Source organism: Perca fluviatilis, chromosome 19 (assembly GCF_010015445.1).
Source record: "Perca fluviatilis chromosome 19, GENO_Pfluv_1.0, whole genome shotgun sequence".
NCBI classification, from domain to species: domain Eukaryota; kingdom Metazoa; phylum Chordata; class Actinopteri; order Perciformes; family Percidae; genus Perca; species Perca fluviatilis.
Window position 1 is genome coordinate 4674221 of NC_053130.1, and position 19020 is coordinate 4693240.

At 42.7% G+C, this 19020-nt stretch overlaps 1 protein-coding gene across 2 annotated transcripts in view; it reads right to left on the bottom strand.

Moving 5' to 3' along the window:
• Positions 1-2829: 2829 nt before the first annotated feature.
• Positions 2830-19020, bottom strand: part of epas1b (endothelial PAS domain protein 1b) — an 83396-nt gene continuing 67205 nt past the window's right edge. Inside the window, exons 8-16 of one of the 2 annotated variants that reach the window (XM_039783967.1) lie at positions 15794-15941; positions 13718-13926; positions 12268-12488; positions 10498-10611; positions 9006-9526; positions 7164-7260; positions 6416-6509; positions 5313-5486; positions 2830-4025 (exon numbers count right to left, since the gene is read on the bottom strand). In XM_039783967.1, the coding sequence (XP_039639901.1) occupies positions 3874-4025; positions 5313-5486; positions 6416-6509; positions 7164-7260; positions 9006-9526; positions 10498-10611; positions 12268-12488; positions 13718-13926; positions 15794-15941 (1730 nt within the window). In that variant the 3' untranslated portion in view covers positions 2830-3873. The remainder of the gene's footprint in view (positions 4026-5312; positions 5487-6415; positions 6510-7163; positions 7261-9005; positions 9527-10497; positions 10612-12267; positions 12489-13717; positions 13927-15793; positions 15942-19020) is intronic. The other variant, XM_039783968.1, reaches the window with a different exon arrangement.

Below are 19020 nucleotides of genomic sequence, written 5' to 3' on the forward strand. Positions count from 1 at the left end.
TTGCTGTGGTTCAGACATTGGTTTCTATTCATGTCTGCACTGTGCCAAAATAAATGACAAAGTTACACTTTAGTTATGAGATAGATAAAATAATTTACATTTCTAAAATGTGAAGAAAAGAAATCTGAATTATGAAGCTTAGCTGCTCCGCTTTTGCATGCGCAGTTGTACGCGTTTCTTTGTCATGTACGATCGTAATCTGAATATCTTTTGGACTGATTCTGAATTGCTACCTTTGGCTCTCAGAAACAATGACAAGGCATTGTTCACCATCTTCTCACATTTCATGGACAAAACCGCGCTATTACACAAGTTTCAATTCTACAATTTCAATCTGCACAGAAATAAATGGAAACCAATGGCTGCCTGCAATGGTAGAAATAAATACGGTAGTACTTTACACAGCAGCTCGATACTAACATGGTAATAGTAGGGTAACTACCTGATAATTATAAGGGAATATAGGTTGAAGTTTACACAATATTACAGGCTACAATCAGCGCAGTACTTTTAAAATCACATGCAAATTCATCCACATATATTACCTCATAATTATGAGGTTATTACTCCTTTAATGTCACCATATTATCATTGTTAATTCCAAATATTGCACTGATATAACCATTTTATTGTTAGCAGGTTAGCGTATTCTTACCAAGATATTACTATACTATTACTAAAAAGTTTTGCCTCGTTGCTATCTTTAAGTGTTTCCCCAGTATCACCCTTGTTTTTAAACCCTCATTACCCCGTTAGATTTTAGTCCCATTGTTAACACCAAGCTATTACCTTTTTTTTTTTTATTTTTTTTTTAGGTAGGTACATGGTGGGATTGGACATCGATAACCAGTTCCAACTTGGAATCGTTTAAAAAATTACGATTCCAATGGATTTGTTTCTTTATCGGAATCGTTTGGAATATTTGGTTTGGAATCTGATCATCGGTCAAATTTAACATGCAACAAATTTTGGTTTCCGTAGCTGCCAGGCACTTGTTTTGTTGCAGCCATGGAGCACAATAAGTGGCGCTCTAAAGTGTGGCTTTTCAATTCAATCACCATTGAATAAAAAAACTGATTTCCTCTTATCTGTGAAATAGGCATGTGACCCGTTTCAACTCCACCCCTCAAAGAATCGCAATTGAGCATCGATAAGAACCGGAATCGAAAGGAAGAATTGGAATCAGAACTGTCAAAATAGGGAGCCTGGGTAGCTCACCTGGTAGAGCGCGCGCCCATATATAGAGGTTTACTCCTCGATGCAGCAGCCACAGGTTTGACTCCGACCTGCGGCCCTTTGCTGCATGTCATTCCCCCTCTCTCTCCCCCCTTTCATGTCTTCAGCTGTCCTATAAAATTAAAAAGGCCTAAAATGCCCAAAAAAGAACTCGTAAAATCAAAACGATGCCCAACCTTATTACATGGTATTACTTATTACCTCTCATCGTACTATTACCCCACTATTACAGAGCTGTAGTAAAGTGCGACTCAAAAATATACTTGCTCCTTAGTTAAGAAGCCTAAAACACGTATGGTCTATTATGGCAAACATTAAAACTAAAAGTGAAACTTGCATGCAGGAGAGCCCCCAATTTCTTTTCATCCTCACCTCTTAACATCTGTGCAAAACACTGTATTTTATGGTTTACTGTATTGCATGAAGTGTGTGAATTCTACAATATCTAATCACGAGAACCCCTAACGGTGTGTGTCAATCAGATCCTTTGTACAATCTATCAGTTTGGTGAATAAGGCAGGCTTTGTTGCTGGCTATATGAGCTTAATGAAGTAATTGCACAATAAGATTGTGATTGCATGAGCTACGCGTCTGAATGAAGTTGAATAATCATGTTTAGGACAGATTTAAGAAGAGAAGATAGAAAAAACAAAACTTAACAATATTTAACTTACAGTAGAGTACATGCATTGCAATATATGTGTATTAGCGTGTCTGTGAGTTGGACACCAACATTTTTTTTTAAAGAATCTGGTAGGTAGAGTAAGAACATGACAAAAAAATGCGGAGAACCAAAGCAGAATTGTAAAGTATCCCGTCGGTTTGGATTCAATAAGGTGTAGGGAGATCTGCTAAAAGCTAAAAGTGTCTTAGTTCAATAACAAAAATAGACTCCTAATAATAACTAGAAAATAACAATATAATGCATATGTCGTTAAGGTTGACCCAACAGAAGTAATGCTACTGTGAACCGGATGAGAATCTGATTTCTGAATGAACAAACTACAGGCAGTGATGTTACAGTGACTCCGCTGGGATGGATTTGGGCAAGAAGAGGCAGGTTGATGTGTTTCGGTCTGTTTACAGTATGTGGAAGAGGCTTGAGCCGAGTTGGGTATAATTTTGTATTCGGATTCTGCTTATTGATTCTGATTCTCAGCTTTTCTTTTGAGAATGAAATAAAACTTCAATATGACGAAAGAAAACACACCTTAAGTAGGCTTAAAGGTACAGTATGTAATCATTTTGCATTGTACTGACACAGGGACGTTTCGTTTGGTCGGCTCTCAGTGGCGTCATAAAACCTTTGACCCCTCTAGTTATTCTAACTTCCGTCAAAACACAGGAACCCAGATGATACGTTCGAGAGTATTTCATGATTAAAAAAAACTATTAGGGCGGCAACTAACTTTTTTTTCTCCATTAGTTGTTTGGTCTATAAAAATATCAGAAAGTCGCGACAAACGTCGATCAGTGTTTCCCGAAACGCAAGAGGACGTCCTCAAATGTCTCGTTTTGTCCACAACTCAAAGATACGCAGTTCACTGTCACAGAGGAGAGAAGAAACTAGAACGTATTCACATTTAAAGCTATAGTGCGTAGTTTCTGTCGCCCCCATGAGGAATTCTAAGTAATGACAACAAAACTGTTGTTGCAATTTTTTCATTAAAAATCACTCAAACAGATTAATCGATTATCAAACTAGTCGGCGATTCATCATCAACTAATGGATTCATCCTTGCCGCTCTAGCACTATGTGATTTGCATCTGTATCTTCTTGTCATCTTTTTTGGGAATCGATAAGCAGAATCAAAGAGCATGCTTTCCAAAGAATTCTTGGTTTTTCTACATGTATACATTTAAAATGGCTACAATTCAGAACCACTTCATGATACCCAACTCTTGTTCCACTGGAAAAGTGGGCTGGTTCTAATTGCTGGTCAAATGCACAAGGTGAAAGAACACAGTGTCTAGGTAGTATAATACTTCTCTGAGCTAAATGAGTTAGCCTATAAAGAGTTGGGTAGGTCTGGGAACTGAGCTGCATAGAGTTCAAATCAGGGTGTAGGTCTGCGATGGAGACCAGGTCAGGATAAGACACAGGTTGTAGGTTGGAATCCCCCCCCGCCACTAATACCCCTTTTACACCAAAGACCCGAGTTCAGCGGATGTTTCTGAACACAGAGACGTCACCAAACCAGATGACCAGCGATAAATCCAGGTGTCCAGACTTTTTGACACACGTCGGACAGAGTGGTTGCATTATTTTGCCTCTGTTAGTTAATTGTCCTGCGATGACCTTTTTATTTAAGTGGCCCATGTTACGTGTGGGTCGTCTATGTGGTTGTCTCAACGCAGGGCAACTTTTGTACGCTGGTGTTCAACCTGTATCTGATTTTGATAGCTCACTTTGTTTAGGTAGGTCTAGGTACAGAACTATAACAGGACAGGGAAAAGAGAGTGGGGCCGAGCCTTGGAAGCTAAAATAAGGCAGAATGGGATTACGAATACCATTCCTTCTAGGTAGCTCAGCCTCAGGGCTCTCAGACGGCCCCGAGTTTACAAAGGTAAAGACAGGCTTAAGTCTCTGGCTGGGGATTTAAGTCCGGGTCTATGGCGGATTTTAAATCTGGGGCTCTAAGAGGCCTGGTCCAGGGCTCTCAGCAGGTCACAGCCCTGGAGGAGGTGCAGGTTGCCCTGCAGCGGGACGTTGACCTCGCAGTCGTAACCGGTCAACTCCGGCAGACAGGAGGAGTCAAAAGAAGGGCCCACCAAACGACTCGCAATACCTAGAAAGTGCATAAAAGAAAAGGAAAGAAAATCTGTGTCAATGATTCAATACGAGCAGGCAGGTAGACAGTGTGCAACAGTTAGCAACAATCTTAATTTTACTAATTTATTTCTGTCTGTTATTGAGACCTAAACCTTGAAACAAGTTAAAGTGGACATATTATGCTTTTTTGTATTTTCTGTCATCATCTATAATGTTACAATGTTGGATTTTTATGTTAAATGTGGCCAAAACTAGCCTGGAAATCCAGACCCAAATCCGAAAGATTAAGGGTCTGGCAATGAGTAATGAAAATGGCCCAACTCGAGGGGCGGCACCAAGCATGCATTTGAAAATCTCACTGCACGCAATTAGATAACACTACAACCAATCACAATAATACACGGGGTGACGTATCCAGAGCCCCATACGCTTAGCTACCAGCGGAGCTAACTGGTAGATTAAACTCTTAGCTACCAGTGGAGCTAACTGGTAGATTAAACTCTTAGGAGCTAAATGGTAGATTAAACTCTTAGCTACCAGAGGAGCTAACTGGTAGATTAAACTCTTAGCTACCGGCGGAGCTAACTGGTAGATTAAACTCTTAGCTACCAGCGGAGCTAACTGGTAGATTAAACTCTCAGCTACCAGCGGAACTAACTCGTAGATTAAACTCCTGCCATATCCAGTCAGCAAAACAGCAAAAGAGTCCTTCTTGCAAAGGAACGCTTTGAGCGCGGTCTTCTGTTCAAAAACAAGTCTAACTCGTTCATTGTAGTGGCTAAAGCAGTTTCAAACAGCTGGTGTTCATCCATAGCCATCTTGCAATGTTTACTAATGACTTTGACGTCGCAGCGCTGTTGTCATCTGTTGGCCCGCCTATAACAGATACACCGATGTGATTGGTGCAGCTCGGCTACAAGGGTATAGTTAATGAGCATCATTACTGAATGCCAGAGTGACTGACTGAGCAAATTCAAATTGCGCTCTCGTGAGATCTCTGGATTTTCAGGGTAGGCCAAAACAAAAATAATGACTAACATATTTTAGAATAATCCCCGTGAGCTAAAACGTTCAGATCTGAACGCTCCGTTTTCAACAGTTCTTTCTACTCTGGGCTTCATGTCACATCACACCAAGCAGGCCCGTTTCTATCAGAAAGCAAATTAAGAATGTTCTATAAATTAAGGAAAACAATACTTTCATTTTGAAAACATGAATTTAGTTAATTTGCTTCAAAAAAATAATAATCGGAACACTCCCTTTAACACTGAGGATTGTAAGCAGCAAAGTCAAGTCAGCTCACCCTCCATCTTGTTGGAAGGCAGCATGTTATAGGTGTAGTTGCAGCTCTTTCGGGGAAAGGGTTTCTCATTCGCACCACCTATCCAGTTTCCTGGATTCTGAGACTTCCTGTGTTGCAGCAGAGAGCTGAGAGATGAAGCCATGCTGCCTGGCATCGTCCTCCCCATCTCGGACACTGAGACAGAGAAACAGAGGAACAGTTGTTGAGTTGAACAGAGCAGCGCTGGAAGAAGTGTTCAGATCCTTTACTCAAGAAAAAGTACTAATGCCACACTGTAATAAATACTTTTAGAAGTCAAACTCCTTTTTGCTTAAGTAAAAGTATGTAAGTATCATCAGGAAAACGCACAGTAAAAGTACTCAATGCAGAAAAATCCTCCCATTTTAGAAACTGGAAACGATCCAAACTGTTGTGTCAATCAACTAAGTGTTTAATGGGCTAATCATTGTCGTCAATGGTGTAGGCTTATATTGTTGGGTAGTTTATTTTTTTAAGATTATTTTTTGGGCTTTTTCCGCCTTTAATCGATAGGAAAGCTATGGAGAATGAGGAGAGAGAGAGAGAGAGAGAGAGAGGGGAAGATATGCAGGAAATCTTCACAGGTCGGACTCGAACCCTAGACCTCTGCGTCGAGGCATAAGCCTTTCAGTATATGTGCGCCTGCTCTACCCACTGATCCAACCCAGCCACTTGGGTAGTTTAATTTGTAATAAAACCTTGTATTTTATAATAAATATAAATAAATTGTATATGTGTTTTGTGTGCAAAAATCTGAATTTGTAAAGTAACTAAAGCTGTCAGATGAATGTAGTGGAGTAAAAAGTACAAGATTTCTCTCTGAAATGTAGCGGAGTAGAAGTAGAAATGGCATGAAAAGAAAAGACTCAAGTACAAGTAACTCAAATTTGTATTTAAATACAGTCCTTGAGCAAATGTACTTAGTTACAGAGGATAGGGCAAGAGGTTTTCACACACACACACACACACACACACACACACACACACACACACACACACACACACACACACACACACACACACACACACACACACACACACACACACACACACACACACACACACACACACACACACACACACACCTGTCAGAGATCCTGCGCTGAGGGAGCGATCCATGGAGGCACAACCGTCTCCCCTCATCTTCTTCCATATGATTTCTGACGGCGTACTTTCACCCTGAAACACAGTTACTCGGTTACTTAATTAGTTGCTTGTCCATAAAAAAAACAGTGAGTTCCCAATCAATTCAAGGCACACAGCTTTGTAAAAGTATAAATTATTTAAAAACCTGTATTATTGTGAGAAAAAAAAACTGTATGTCAACTATTCACTTCCTCAGTGTTAAAGAGCCCCTATTATGCTCCTTTTCAGCATCATATATTTGTATTTGTAATGGTGTGCTTGCTCAGGCAGCACCAATGGGCAGCACCTATGAAAAACTGGGCTGGCTTTTTTTGTACTTCATACAACTATTACCTACCCATAAAACTATAACACACACTTAAAGACGAAAAAAGGCCTAATAGGGGCTCTTTAAATGAGTCCTTGTCTTGTTTTTAAAATCACGTGCCAAGATAATATAGGCTTTTAAATTTCTGTGTACTTAACACATTACAGGGGATTCGATCACTGTTAGATCCAAGTAGCCCTTACTCCTTTATTTTTCGTTAATTAGCTGAAAACAAGCTGAAGTAAAGCTAAATGCAAGTCTCAATCCTGTTACTAATGGACTGTTAGACTGGATAATCTGCCCTATTTTCATGGCGTAATGATTCTCAGGAATGGTATCATTTTTAAATGGTGGACCCCATGTTTATTAGAGAAACTCACGACAGCCATCTGAGTGAAGGAGCGCTTGATACTGTTGGCCATGGCCACTCTGGCTGGACTCATGTCTCTGTAGGCTTGTACGAAATTGTCAATGGACCTGCGCACAGACACACACAGACACACACACACACACACACAAAACACACATATGACGTCAGAACATTCTTTAGATTGGTAGTTCTACTAATGGGGGTGGATAATATGTTTTACAGTTGTTTCCAATTGCTAACATGACATGGCATACCACAATTATTTAAAGTGACACACAGAGAGCAAAACCTCTTCTCAAGTCTCCAAAAGTCTAAACACATTTTCTGCTTTACACACATTTTGCAATTCAAAGTGGCAATTTTTAAATTCACTGAACACGGTTCTCTGCATGAGACACAACACTCTGACATAAAGTCACATGTCTGCCATTTCAAAACACTACAAAACAACAAAATGACACTACATGAGCTAATTGGCCAATATATGCGCCACCTGGCCAAACACCTCAATGGTTCATTGTTACCACTTTAATCAGGAAGTAAGCACTATGATGCCTCTTTTTTTCTATATATTTTTTTCTGCACATTTTTTCTGCAATTTTCTTTTTCAGTTTACTGTTTTTTGTGAGCATATTTTTGTTCAGTCCTATGTAAATATATCTGCTGTGCATATGTTGCACTGACTTGTTTGGTGAAAAATAAAAATGTTTCAACAGCATGTGTGTGTATCTGAAGAATTTTCTACAATTCGAACTATATTAGTATTATGACAAAGCACACTAAAGATGAGAGTGCTTTTCATTACGCCCAACAGTGTGTAGTTGGTTAGACAAAAATCTGGTAATATGAATGAAGTGTGCACCATGTGGTGCAAAAGTTAGATTTTGATAATGCTATATGTTTTGGTCACAGTGCTTCATTTTTGCAGTTTGGGTGTGTGGTTTTGTGAAATGTGTTAAGTATTTTGATTAAACGAACCCAGTTTGCAAAATCGTGTTTTAGCAATTGGAAAAAACTGTAATGTATTCTTGTATCCGCCCTCTTAACTTTGCTTTGTAATCTGTCACTTGTAGTTCATTATTCATCACTGCGAGAATAAATTAGAGATGTTCCGATACCGATACCACTGGCCAAAATGCTCGTTTATGCACCGATTCAATACCACGTAATTTAGCCCAGAAGAAAATCCACCCTAAAGTAGTTTATTTATGTTCTTTTTCCGTTATGACTGACAAACTGGATAATAAAAGAAAGTTGGGTAACACTTTACTTGAAGGTATCTACATAAGAGTGACATGACACTGTCATGAACACATGACACTCTCATGACACATGAACCCTAACTCTAACCCTATCCCCTTGTGCCCGTGCCCCTCGCAGCACCCATCCTGGGCGCTGCGTTTTAACCCAAACCTAACCTAAATGACACTTACTAAAAGAAGCGTTATGCCATAAATGTTTATGACTTGTTTATAATGTTGATGACACGTTCACGACAGTGTCATGTCACTCTTATGTAGATAACTTCAAGTGAAGTGTAACCGAAAGTTCTGTAGCGTTCATTGTTTTGTTTGTTCATGTGTCACAAAGAGTTTAACCTGAGCCAGACCGACAACAAAGATAGAAATCATATCACATCCATACAGGGATAGTAGTATACAGCTGTTAAAACATAAAATACATGACACACTGGTATCGGATCAGTACTCGGTATCGGCCGATTTTCAGGTATCGGAATCGGTAGGAAAAAAATGGTATCGGACCATCTCTAGTAAATATCTGGAACGCTTCTGCTAGGTATTAAAAAACATGTACTTTGAAAACATCTCTCTCGTGTTGATTGTTACATCACCTCTGTTTCTGCATGAGGTGTGGCATGTTCTGCTGGCAGGACGGGCGCTCCTCTCCTGAAAAAGTGTCCATCAGGTAGGTCTTAGTAGCACGTTGTGGTTGTTGTTGTTGGTAGGTTAACAGAGGGTCCGGAGGCCACTGCAGATTCTGCCTGCCCCCCATGGAGGACAGAGGGGTGCTGGCTGGAGTCTGGTACGGGGTATTCTGCCCCATCATGCAAAACCCTGCACGCGAGTCCACGGTCCCATGGCGGGAGCCTCTCTTCTCGCCCGCGGCCCAGGACGCAGCCGCCTGGTGCTGGAAGTGGCCCTGGGGCGGAGGAGGGGAGGCCAGTGGCTGGAAGAGGCTGGCGATGTGGCTGAAGCTCTGCCGGCTGGCCTTGCTGCCCTTGCTTCCCATGGATCCTGCTGGACCCCGCTCCAGGGGATCCGACTCTGGGATGATGGGATTCAGCTCGAAGTCCTCGCCATCCATCGGGATGTAGGGAGCCAGAGTCTCCAGGTCTAAGTCACTCAAGTCCCTCTGGGAAAGCAAAACATGACATGGTTTGTTAAAAAAACGTGATTTAGCGGTTGCATTATGTTTTTCGTTCTTATACTGCGCAGGTAAATATATGCAGTTTAAAGTTTTGGTGCACATATAGATTTGGGGTTTTGAAAAAGCAGAGTGTTTAATGTGTGATTATTTTGGCTGTCCAATTAAACCTGTCCAACGCGTTCTCACAAACGGGTTCATACCATATCGTACCAAAATGTATGCACCCCGATACGTAAATAAACTTACTTACGAAAATAAACGCCGGCTGGCCGGTCACGTGATGCCAGCTACAGAGCTCTGCAAGAGGTCGCTGTGTCAGCGGACATTTTAGTTAAAGGGACACGCCACCGTTTGTTGAAATAGGGCTCACCACGGTCTCCCCTAGCTGTAGATAGGTGGGCCAACGCATTTTTGTGCATGCATTGTTTAAGGCCGGTGCAACACCGGCAGCGCCGCCGCTAGTTAGCTTAGCGTAGTGAATGGAATCCTATGTTGCCGGTTAGCATGTTGTGAGTAAAAGTGAGCAAACCAAAGACAAAAAAACAACCTAATTACTTGCAGACAAAAAATGCGTTGGCCCACCTATCTACAGCTAGGGTGGACCATTATAAGCCCTATTTCAACAAACTGTGGCGTATCCCTTTAAGTTTATCTTACAAAACGTGAGCGTCATGCGGTGATGACGGTTACGTTTAGGCACCAAAACGACTCGTTAAGGTTAGGAAAAAGATTGTGGTTTGGATTAAAGCACTCCCGAGGAACACGCATTCCCTGGTTAAAAGTCTTTTGTTTTCCCCGGGAAGCGAACTCCGCTCCCAAGCTTGAAAGCGCTATGTTTTATGACCCACCCATTCATGCAAATCATAGTCAATAAACAAGACCTCATAAATCGAATTACTGGACTGATAACAGAGAAACCAAGTTTCAGACATAGAGCATATTCGCGGGACACGCACCTCGGTGTCTGCAGGACTGTCGTTGCCTTCAGTGTCCAGAGCAAAGAGCTTCTCAGTCAGCTCCACCTTCAGATCGCTCTCCACTGGGCTGTAGTAATCACCTGGGCTGCTGGGCTGCAGGGTTAGAGAGAGAGATGGAGGGAGGATGGAGGACAGGAGAATAATGGACGGGGGCGAGAGGACAGAGAGGAACAAGAGTACAGAGAAAAAAGGGACAACGCGTAAGAGAAAGAACAGTGTAAAAAAGAAAGCGAAAGAAACAAAGACCGAGAGAGTTTTGACAAAGGCGCCATTCACCGCTAAGAGCATGTTCCTTCCAAATAACCACCCCCGTTATTCTCACACACATTGCCCACAGTTAGTGGCCTTTAACCAACCCCCAGGCCTCACTGAACACAGAAAGAACAAACAATGAAAAACTGGCCAAACTAATTAATTACTCCTTTCAGTTTCCAGTTCAGACCAAAGATTCGCGACGAGACAACACCATTTCAGAATGTTGCAGGGAAAAGTTACAGTGGTCTCAGCACGGTTCGGACCAGCGGATGGCGTTGCCTTGGACACAGGTGGTCGAGTCTCCAGAGGCTGGTTTTAGAACGTAAGAGACGTCTCCTGTTTCAACAGCCAATAGAGAAGTCAGCTAATGATCCAAAATCCATTTTGTTTCTATGTTACTAACAGCTGGTCGAAATGGCAGAGCTTTAGACACAGCCTCAACGTCCGCCCGAAAACACGGTAATGGCGTGTGTCCATTGTCAGCGTCCCATTAATTTCTATGGGAGCAGTTGTGCAATGCATTCTGGTAGCGTCGCGGGGACTTTGGAGAAGCGGGTTGTTGACTCGACGGCTCCTCATTTGCATAAGGTTGAATCCAGCCAACTTTATGCAAATGAGGAGCGGCCGGCTCGGCTTGACGCCTCTCAAAAGCTGACATCTTTAAAACTGACCTTTGTCGAGACAGATTTTAGCAACTGCATGAACTGCATCTTGCTTAAAATGTTTTCAGAAATGCGTTTTGGTGAGCTATTATCGTAAAATAAGCGATTGTATTCCAAACGCACCACCATTATGGTCTGTTTTGAAATCAGGGAGCAGACAACCCCACGTTAAGCATTCGTCCAATCAGCTGCAGCCATTGCGGTTGTAGGAGGGGGTAGACTGTTTTCTTTACTTGTCAGTGGTCATTGAAGAGAAACTGGTGGCGAGCTCACTACTACTGGCGATCCCATCCATTGAAAACAACGGGTATATTGGACACATAGCGTAAGGTTATATGGTCAAGCGAGACAGAGAGTGACTGAAGAGAGGGAGCGGGTCGACTGGTGTTAGGACCAAGCAGCGAATCGGAGAAATAAACCGTTGTTTTCGCCGATTCATCACTAGAAATGCAACTGTAGCAAGCATCTAACTATCACTGATGAAACCAAAACTTGCGCATGTTAAATTTGGAACCCATGATCAGATTTGAAACCAAATCCTCCAAACGATTCCAAGCTATTCCAATAAAGAAACGATTCCACTAGAATCGTAATTTTTGAAACAATTCCAAGTAGGAATCAGTTCTCGATGCCCAACCCTAAAAAATCCTGAAAGTCAGAATGTTAGAATGGAAGTACAAAGAGTTGTGGTTATTGAGATGATACACCGTCTCGTCGCATTTGTGTAAACTGGCAGGTTTCAGAACGCTGCAGACCGGCGCGTTGCAAGAAGCCACAAGTTTCAACTTGTCTCGTGGCGAATCTTTGGTCTGAACGGTCTCGGCATCCTCACCGTGGAGCAGCTGCTGAGGCTCGGCGTGGCGCTGCCCGGCGGCGGATTCTCCTGCATGACGAGTTTACCCGCCATGGTAGCCATGTCCCTTGGAACTGGTGCCGGCGGGGCAGGCTTGTGGCTCTCGCTGGCCCAGGATGGAGGTCCAGGAGGGGGCATAGCTGCGGCAGGCATCTGGGTGTATCCCGCAGGCTGCTGGGGCTCCTCGAACGGAGGGCGATCTGCGAGAAAGAAGCAGAAAGAGTCAGTTGTGAAGAGATGGGAGAAAGCAGAGAACTTCCACAGGGGGTCCTTGACCCCTATGGGGCCGCCAAATTATGTTAAAAAAATCAATTTCAAAAATGTTAATGTCTGACAATACATTAATATGAATCCAACATATCAATTGCAAAGATAAATTGGCCTATTTGTGAAAAAATGATTTCCACATTGAAGATAAGCTTACCATAGGTAAGGTAGCCACTATGGTAGCCATACTGTTAAGCTTAAGGAGTTACCGGGCCTTCCAAATGTAGGTTTACAAAACGTTTAACCCTCCTGTTGTCCTTGGGTCAAATTTCTTTCAACCAAATTGTCAAAAGAAAAAACGTGGATGGTTCCGTACAACGCTCTTCACAAGTAAATTAAATGATCAGCTCACTACTTTCATTGAATTTGGGTGTTTTAGTCAATTTTATAGCATTTTTTATTTATTTTTTTATAAAAGAACGTCAGAAAAAGCGGCAAAAAAAAAAAAATTATCGACAAAAACATCAGAAAAAGTGACAACAAAAGTTGGAAAAAGTGACTAAATCGTCAAAACATTTCCAAAACATCGGGAAAAGCGACAAAAGTGTCAAAAAAGATGACCAAAACATTTGAACATTTAAATTTTTACACAGAAAAGCAAAGTTGCACGGTCGACGGAAAGACAACACATAGGTTAAACATGACGTATAAATAATAAGCTTTTATTTTCATCCATTCGGCCCAGTTCAACATGAAACTCAATTTTATGCAATATATGTACATCAGTCTCTCTTTCAGGTAAGGGGTCCCTGGCCTAAAAAACGTCAAACACCCCTGGGATAAAGAATACATTTGCCACGGCGAATGAGGGTTGAACGTGAGACTGATGCAAATTTTAATAAATGTATGCCAAATGTTGTCTTGCAAGGATGCAAGTAGCTTTTATATCATCCAATGAGGGTACAACTTAATCAATACTAAAGTTCACAATATTTCATCTGTGCCTAAAATGTGAGAAACAAACAACTGCAGCCACATGATGCTTCATGTACTTCATATACCCGTTCATTAACAAACATTGGTTTAACTGACTCACTTTAAACTGGTTGAACTCACTCTTAAAAAGCAGGATTATTTACTTTTTTAGCCTTGTTGTTTGCTGTTCCGTAAATTGCCTTGCTATCATAATGAAACCAACAAAACGACGGAGGTGGATACAGACCGAAGTCCAGGCTGACGATTGTGTCTCCGGCTGTCGGGGCCAGCTGGGCGAGGTCCTCCGGCTCCTCCTTGAGTTTGGTGAAGAGGGCTTCTCCCGGCTCTCCGGTCACGCCTGCACCTCCGGCGGTGAAGAAGTTGCTCATGTGTTGCGGCTTGAACAGGGACTCGGTCTGCTTCAGGGAGAAAACCATCGACTTCTCCTCGATGTCACTGCAGGTTTGGAGAAGGAGAGCAGAGCACATACACAAGCCCATAATAAGTAGGGGTGTAGATCACGCAGGGCTTTAAAAGGTCCAATGTGTGGGAATTTCTCCCATCTAGCGTTGAGATCACATATCGCAATCAACGCTCTCGCACCACGCAGATCAAAGTACGTTTTACAGCTACTGATGACGCCGCTCTCTTGCCCTTTTCAATGTCCATTTTCTTTTTCTGGGCGAAGAAGAAGAAGACTCCTGTTCCTGAAATTTGAATTTTGAATACGTGTGCTCCTCCATGTTTCCTTCTTCAAACTCACCGGGGGCCGGGAAGCTACGATACCCGTTAGCAGCATTAGCAGCACCTGTGAGTTTATCATGTGACAGCGAAAACGCGAAAGGCGGAGCAGTATGTCCTGTATGTTCCTTACTGGCTAACGTATTTCAAGATTGAGCATGAATATGGAGCATCTACCCCATAGGGTAATCCGGAGCTTGAGCACCCACGGAAAATACTGAGCACCCACGGGGGAAAACGTAAATCGGCGCCTATGCGTGTCAGTTAAACTTTTCATCTCCATCTGTATCTGTATTTGTGAGAAGTGGTGCTGTCCTGATTTGAAAGATAGCCTACTTTAGGGCTTTTTTATCAAGTTATTAGGTGTGTGTGTTCGTGTCGGCCGCTGTCCATTTCCTAAGGTTCTGAAATGCAAACATTTTTTGACTACTTTTTTATTTATTTATTTTTTTAACAGGGCGTGCACCCGTGAGCACCCATGGAGGAAAACATAAATCGGCGCCTATGGGCTACCCCAGTTCATGCGAACGCAAATGTAAAATTTCAAGCCAATAGGAATACTTGGAATTGATGGTGGAGGTAAATATTCATGAAAACGGACAAGTTTGGGAACGGGCAACACAGATTTTTTGAACTAAACACGTTACACACTGGACCTTTAAATTTCCAAAATTGCCAACCCAAGCCAAATGCAGGTAAAAATTAACTTTGGCGGGTAACATCGTAAAGTCACTAGCCAATTTGGCCGGTGATGAAGGAAGCAAATAACTATGCATCTGTTTGAATCAGCCGGCTGCAGAAATGTATCCAGATTGGTCGGTTTTCCGGCAAGAAATTTGTGTGACACGGATACAGTGCCTTGCAACCCCCCCCCCCACTCCCCGATAAATCAGTAATTTCACTGGATAACAATGAATATATGTATTTATTACATTAACAGAGGATAAATGCAACATATTGAACATATGAAAAAACTACGAAAGTCCCTTTATGGACTACCAGAATCAAATGATAATAAATAAATAAAACTTCCCTTGACTGGGTTACAGGGGCACAGCTTTGGCGACAGCGACACAGGATATTAAAACCTGTTTCTTTGAACCTGTAATTGTTTGCCCTCTGTTACTAACAGACAAGTTCGCAAACTCCAACTTGAAGCACTACAATTGATTGAAAAAAATAATAATTCGTTTTTTTATTATTAGAATTTTTAAGGGGGCTGAGATGAAATTTAGGGGGTCTTGAGCTCCCGTAAAAAGGGTTTAAAATCACCACTGATGTGACACAATTTTTTACTTTTCAGTAGGTTCCCATTTCCAGGTCAAAAGACATCCAAGCACAGGGTTAAAAGAGGGCTGACTTTGTTTAAAAAGTGAGTTCTTTTTTTTGTTGTTTTTTTAAAGACGTCCAATTTATGCTTTTACAACATATTTTTTTGAACACTTTATTTCAGCATGTGGCAGGTTCTTACCTAGACATCTAAGAACAAATTACACTTTTTGGATAAAATTCAACATGATTTGGACGTTTACAACGTTTCACCTACAATCTGCCAGAGCTTGCGCCGGCGACAGGTGCTCACCTGAGGACGTAGTTTATGCACACGATGCACTGGGGCTGGGAGTTGCGGCTGTTATAAATAACAGTTCCCTGGGTCTCTACCCAGACGTAACCTCCGTTCTTAGCCAGCATGCGATACTGACCGCTCACTGCCTGACCCTTGGAACACACTGCGGAGAGAGAGAGGGAGAGAGAGGGAGAGAAGAGTAAGAAACGGCAACATGCGTTATCAGCTCTTGTTGTTTGGTGATTCAAGACAACTCAGGTGTGGAACTGAGCTATGTTTAATGCACGAGGCTGTGAAATCAGCCAAACATTGGTCAGCAGGAGAGAGTGGGATGTTTGACTTTGGGCTGAGAGGGAGAGATGTGCTGGCCGCAGCCCAAAGATCAGCACTGGCGTGGGAAAGGAGCAAAACTGTGGTGAGAGAGTTAGTCTGTGTGTGTGTGTGTGTGTGTGTGTGTGTGTGTGTGTGTGTGTGTGTGTGTGGGGGTGTGTGTGTGTGTGTGTGTGTGTGTGTGTGTGGAGAACGCTGTTAGCATGTGCTATCAACAGGCTGGTCACGTTGGCTGTGAGAGCCAGTTGTCTGTGTGTGTGTGTGTGTGTGTGTGTGTGTGTGTGTGTGTGTGTGTGTGTGTGTGTGTGTGTGTGTGTGTGTGTGTTATAGAGATAGATAGAGAGCCCTTTATCTCTGCAAATTTCAGCCAACTAAGAATGCTACTATGACCAGAAGTAGAGGAACACACACACACCAACACAAAAAGTCCTAAAATCTTATTTGCAAGTCAGGTCCTTTATCTGGATTTTTTTAGTTTCAACACACCGACTTCTGAATCTTAATTTCTAGACAATTCCTAAATGAGTTATGCCGCCTACACTCGATCCACGGCACAACCGCTCGGCGCGGCGTGCGCCTTTGTTTCCCCGTGGGGAGAGCGGTGGAGACAACTCGGAGGAAGCGCTGCCCGTGGCGCGGCGCACCGTTTGAAATTGCCGCTGAGCGCGGCGTTCAAAGATGAAAAATTATTTCAACTTTGACCAAGTTGCCGCTGACCGCCTGCCTCACGGTTTTACCCCTGATCATGTGTAGGCGGCATTAAACTACACCGGGAAAGGCGGAAATCTACCCGCAGAGTTATTTCTCGTTTTATTAAAAATTTAAACATTTTACGGTCAGCAAAGCAAGAAAATAAAGTATCATTTTGGTTCCAAACGTCAAGAATTGTATTACTGTTATGGACCAAATTAAGCCAAGGCTGTAGGTCAGAGGGATGTTTAGTTGCCATCCTGCCATTATGTTTCAGACCAGGGGTAGTTTTAAGGAACTAAATTACCACTTTTCCTCTTGTACTCACACTGCTGCTCAGAGCTTATAATGATATAGTGCTGTCAGTGGAGAGAAAAGCCATGACACAAGCACTCACGCACGCACGCTCACACACACACACACACACACACACAACACGCTCACACACACACACACGCTCACACGCTCACACGCTCACACACACACACACACACCGCGCTCACACACGCTCACACACGCTCACACACACGCTCACACACACACACACACACACACACACACACACACACACACACACACACACACACACACACACACACACACACACACACACACACACACACCCATTAGAATGTAATAGAGGCCACCTGGTCCCCTCTCTTTCCACTGTGTTTGTGGCAGCAGATGTGCAAACCTCATCAGGCCATCAATGGCTGTGCTTAATTTAATAAAGACAAGACATCTTAATACCACGCTGCTGCTCTGCGCACACCCAACCAACCAACCACCCACCCACCCACACACACCCACACCCACACCCATTTACCTCAGATCAAATTTAACAAGAAATACAGTCTGATATTCATACTTAAATAACATTTTGTTACAGCTATTTTGTTCTCGTCGCTGGTCCTCCTGTAACCTAAATCCTGTCCAGAGTGACATCCTTTGACGTCCCCATTTTGAAGTGGATCGCTGAGTTGTTGGTTTTTTTTTCGTGGGAAGAGCTGCTAATCTACTTCATTCGTTTTAATGGAATTGGGCTGTTGTGTGAAAATGATAGAAGGGAAATATGTTTCGGCTGATCTGATGGACGGAAACTTGTTATCACCAACATACAGGCCTATTTCTGTCCAGAACAAAGTTAAGTTACAGAGCAGCACAGTGAATATCTATTCATATTTATAACGTTAATCCAGTCTGAATGGGGCATTATAGAATAGCTACTCTCGCTTTGCAAGACCCTCCTCCACAGCGCTGCGGAGGAAGGTCTGGCTAGTCCACACAGCATTCTGGAATAGGAGAAAAAAACGTGCTCTGGTTTATTGCCATTTCTTTAAACCAATCACAATCATCTAGGGCGGCGCTACGCTCCAGACAGAGCGGTGCCTCTGCAAAGGAACTTGTTTTGGTGGAACGTGTGTACGTTCAAAGGTTGTTTTAGTCGTGCAACAGAAAACTCTGATTGGACAGATAGTCTAGCTAGCTGTCTGGATTTACCCTGCAGAGATCTGAGGAGCAGTTAACCATAGTCCTTATAATTTCAAACAAGAAAATATTCACACTTAAGAAGCTGGAATGAGAGAATTTTAAAGTGCTCATATTATGCTTTTTGGCTTTTCCCCTTTCCTTTATTGTGTTCTATATCTTTTTTGTGCATGTAATAGGTTAACAAAGTGAAAAAGCCCAAAGTCCCCCCCAAAGGGACTTACCATCTCCAACAGAAAACACTGTTCACCAACTGCTCCAAACAGCTCTATTGTAAACACACGTTTTAATGCTCGCCTAGCTGCTTGCATGGCACGCCCTCATACTCTGCTTCTGACTGGCTAGTAGTCCTTACCTAGGTACTGTCAGGACACGCCCTCATACTCTGCTTCTGACTGGCTAGTAGTCCTTACCTAGGTACTGTCAGGACACACCCTCATACTCTGCTTCTGACTGGCTAGTAGTCCTTACCTAGGTACTGTCAGGACACGCCCTCATACTCTGCTTCTGACTGGCTAGTAGTCCTTACCTAGGTACTGTCAGGACACGCCCTCATACTCTGCTTCTGACTGGCTAGTAGTCCTTACCTAGGTACTGTCAGGACACGCCCTCATACTCTGCTTCTGACTGGCTAGTAGTCCTTACCTAGGTACTGTCAGGGCAGGCCCTCATACTCTGCTTCTGACTGGCTAGTAGTCCTTACCTAGATACTGTCAGGACACGCCCTCATACTC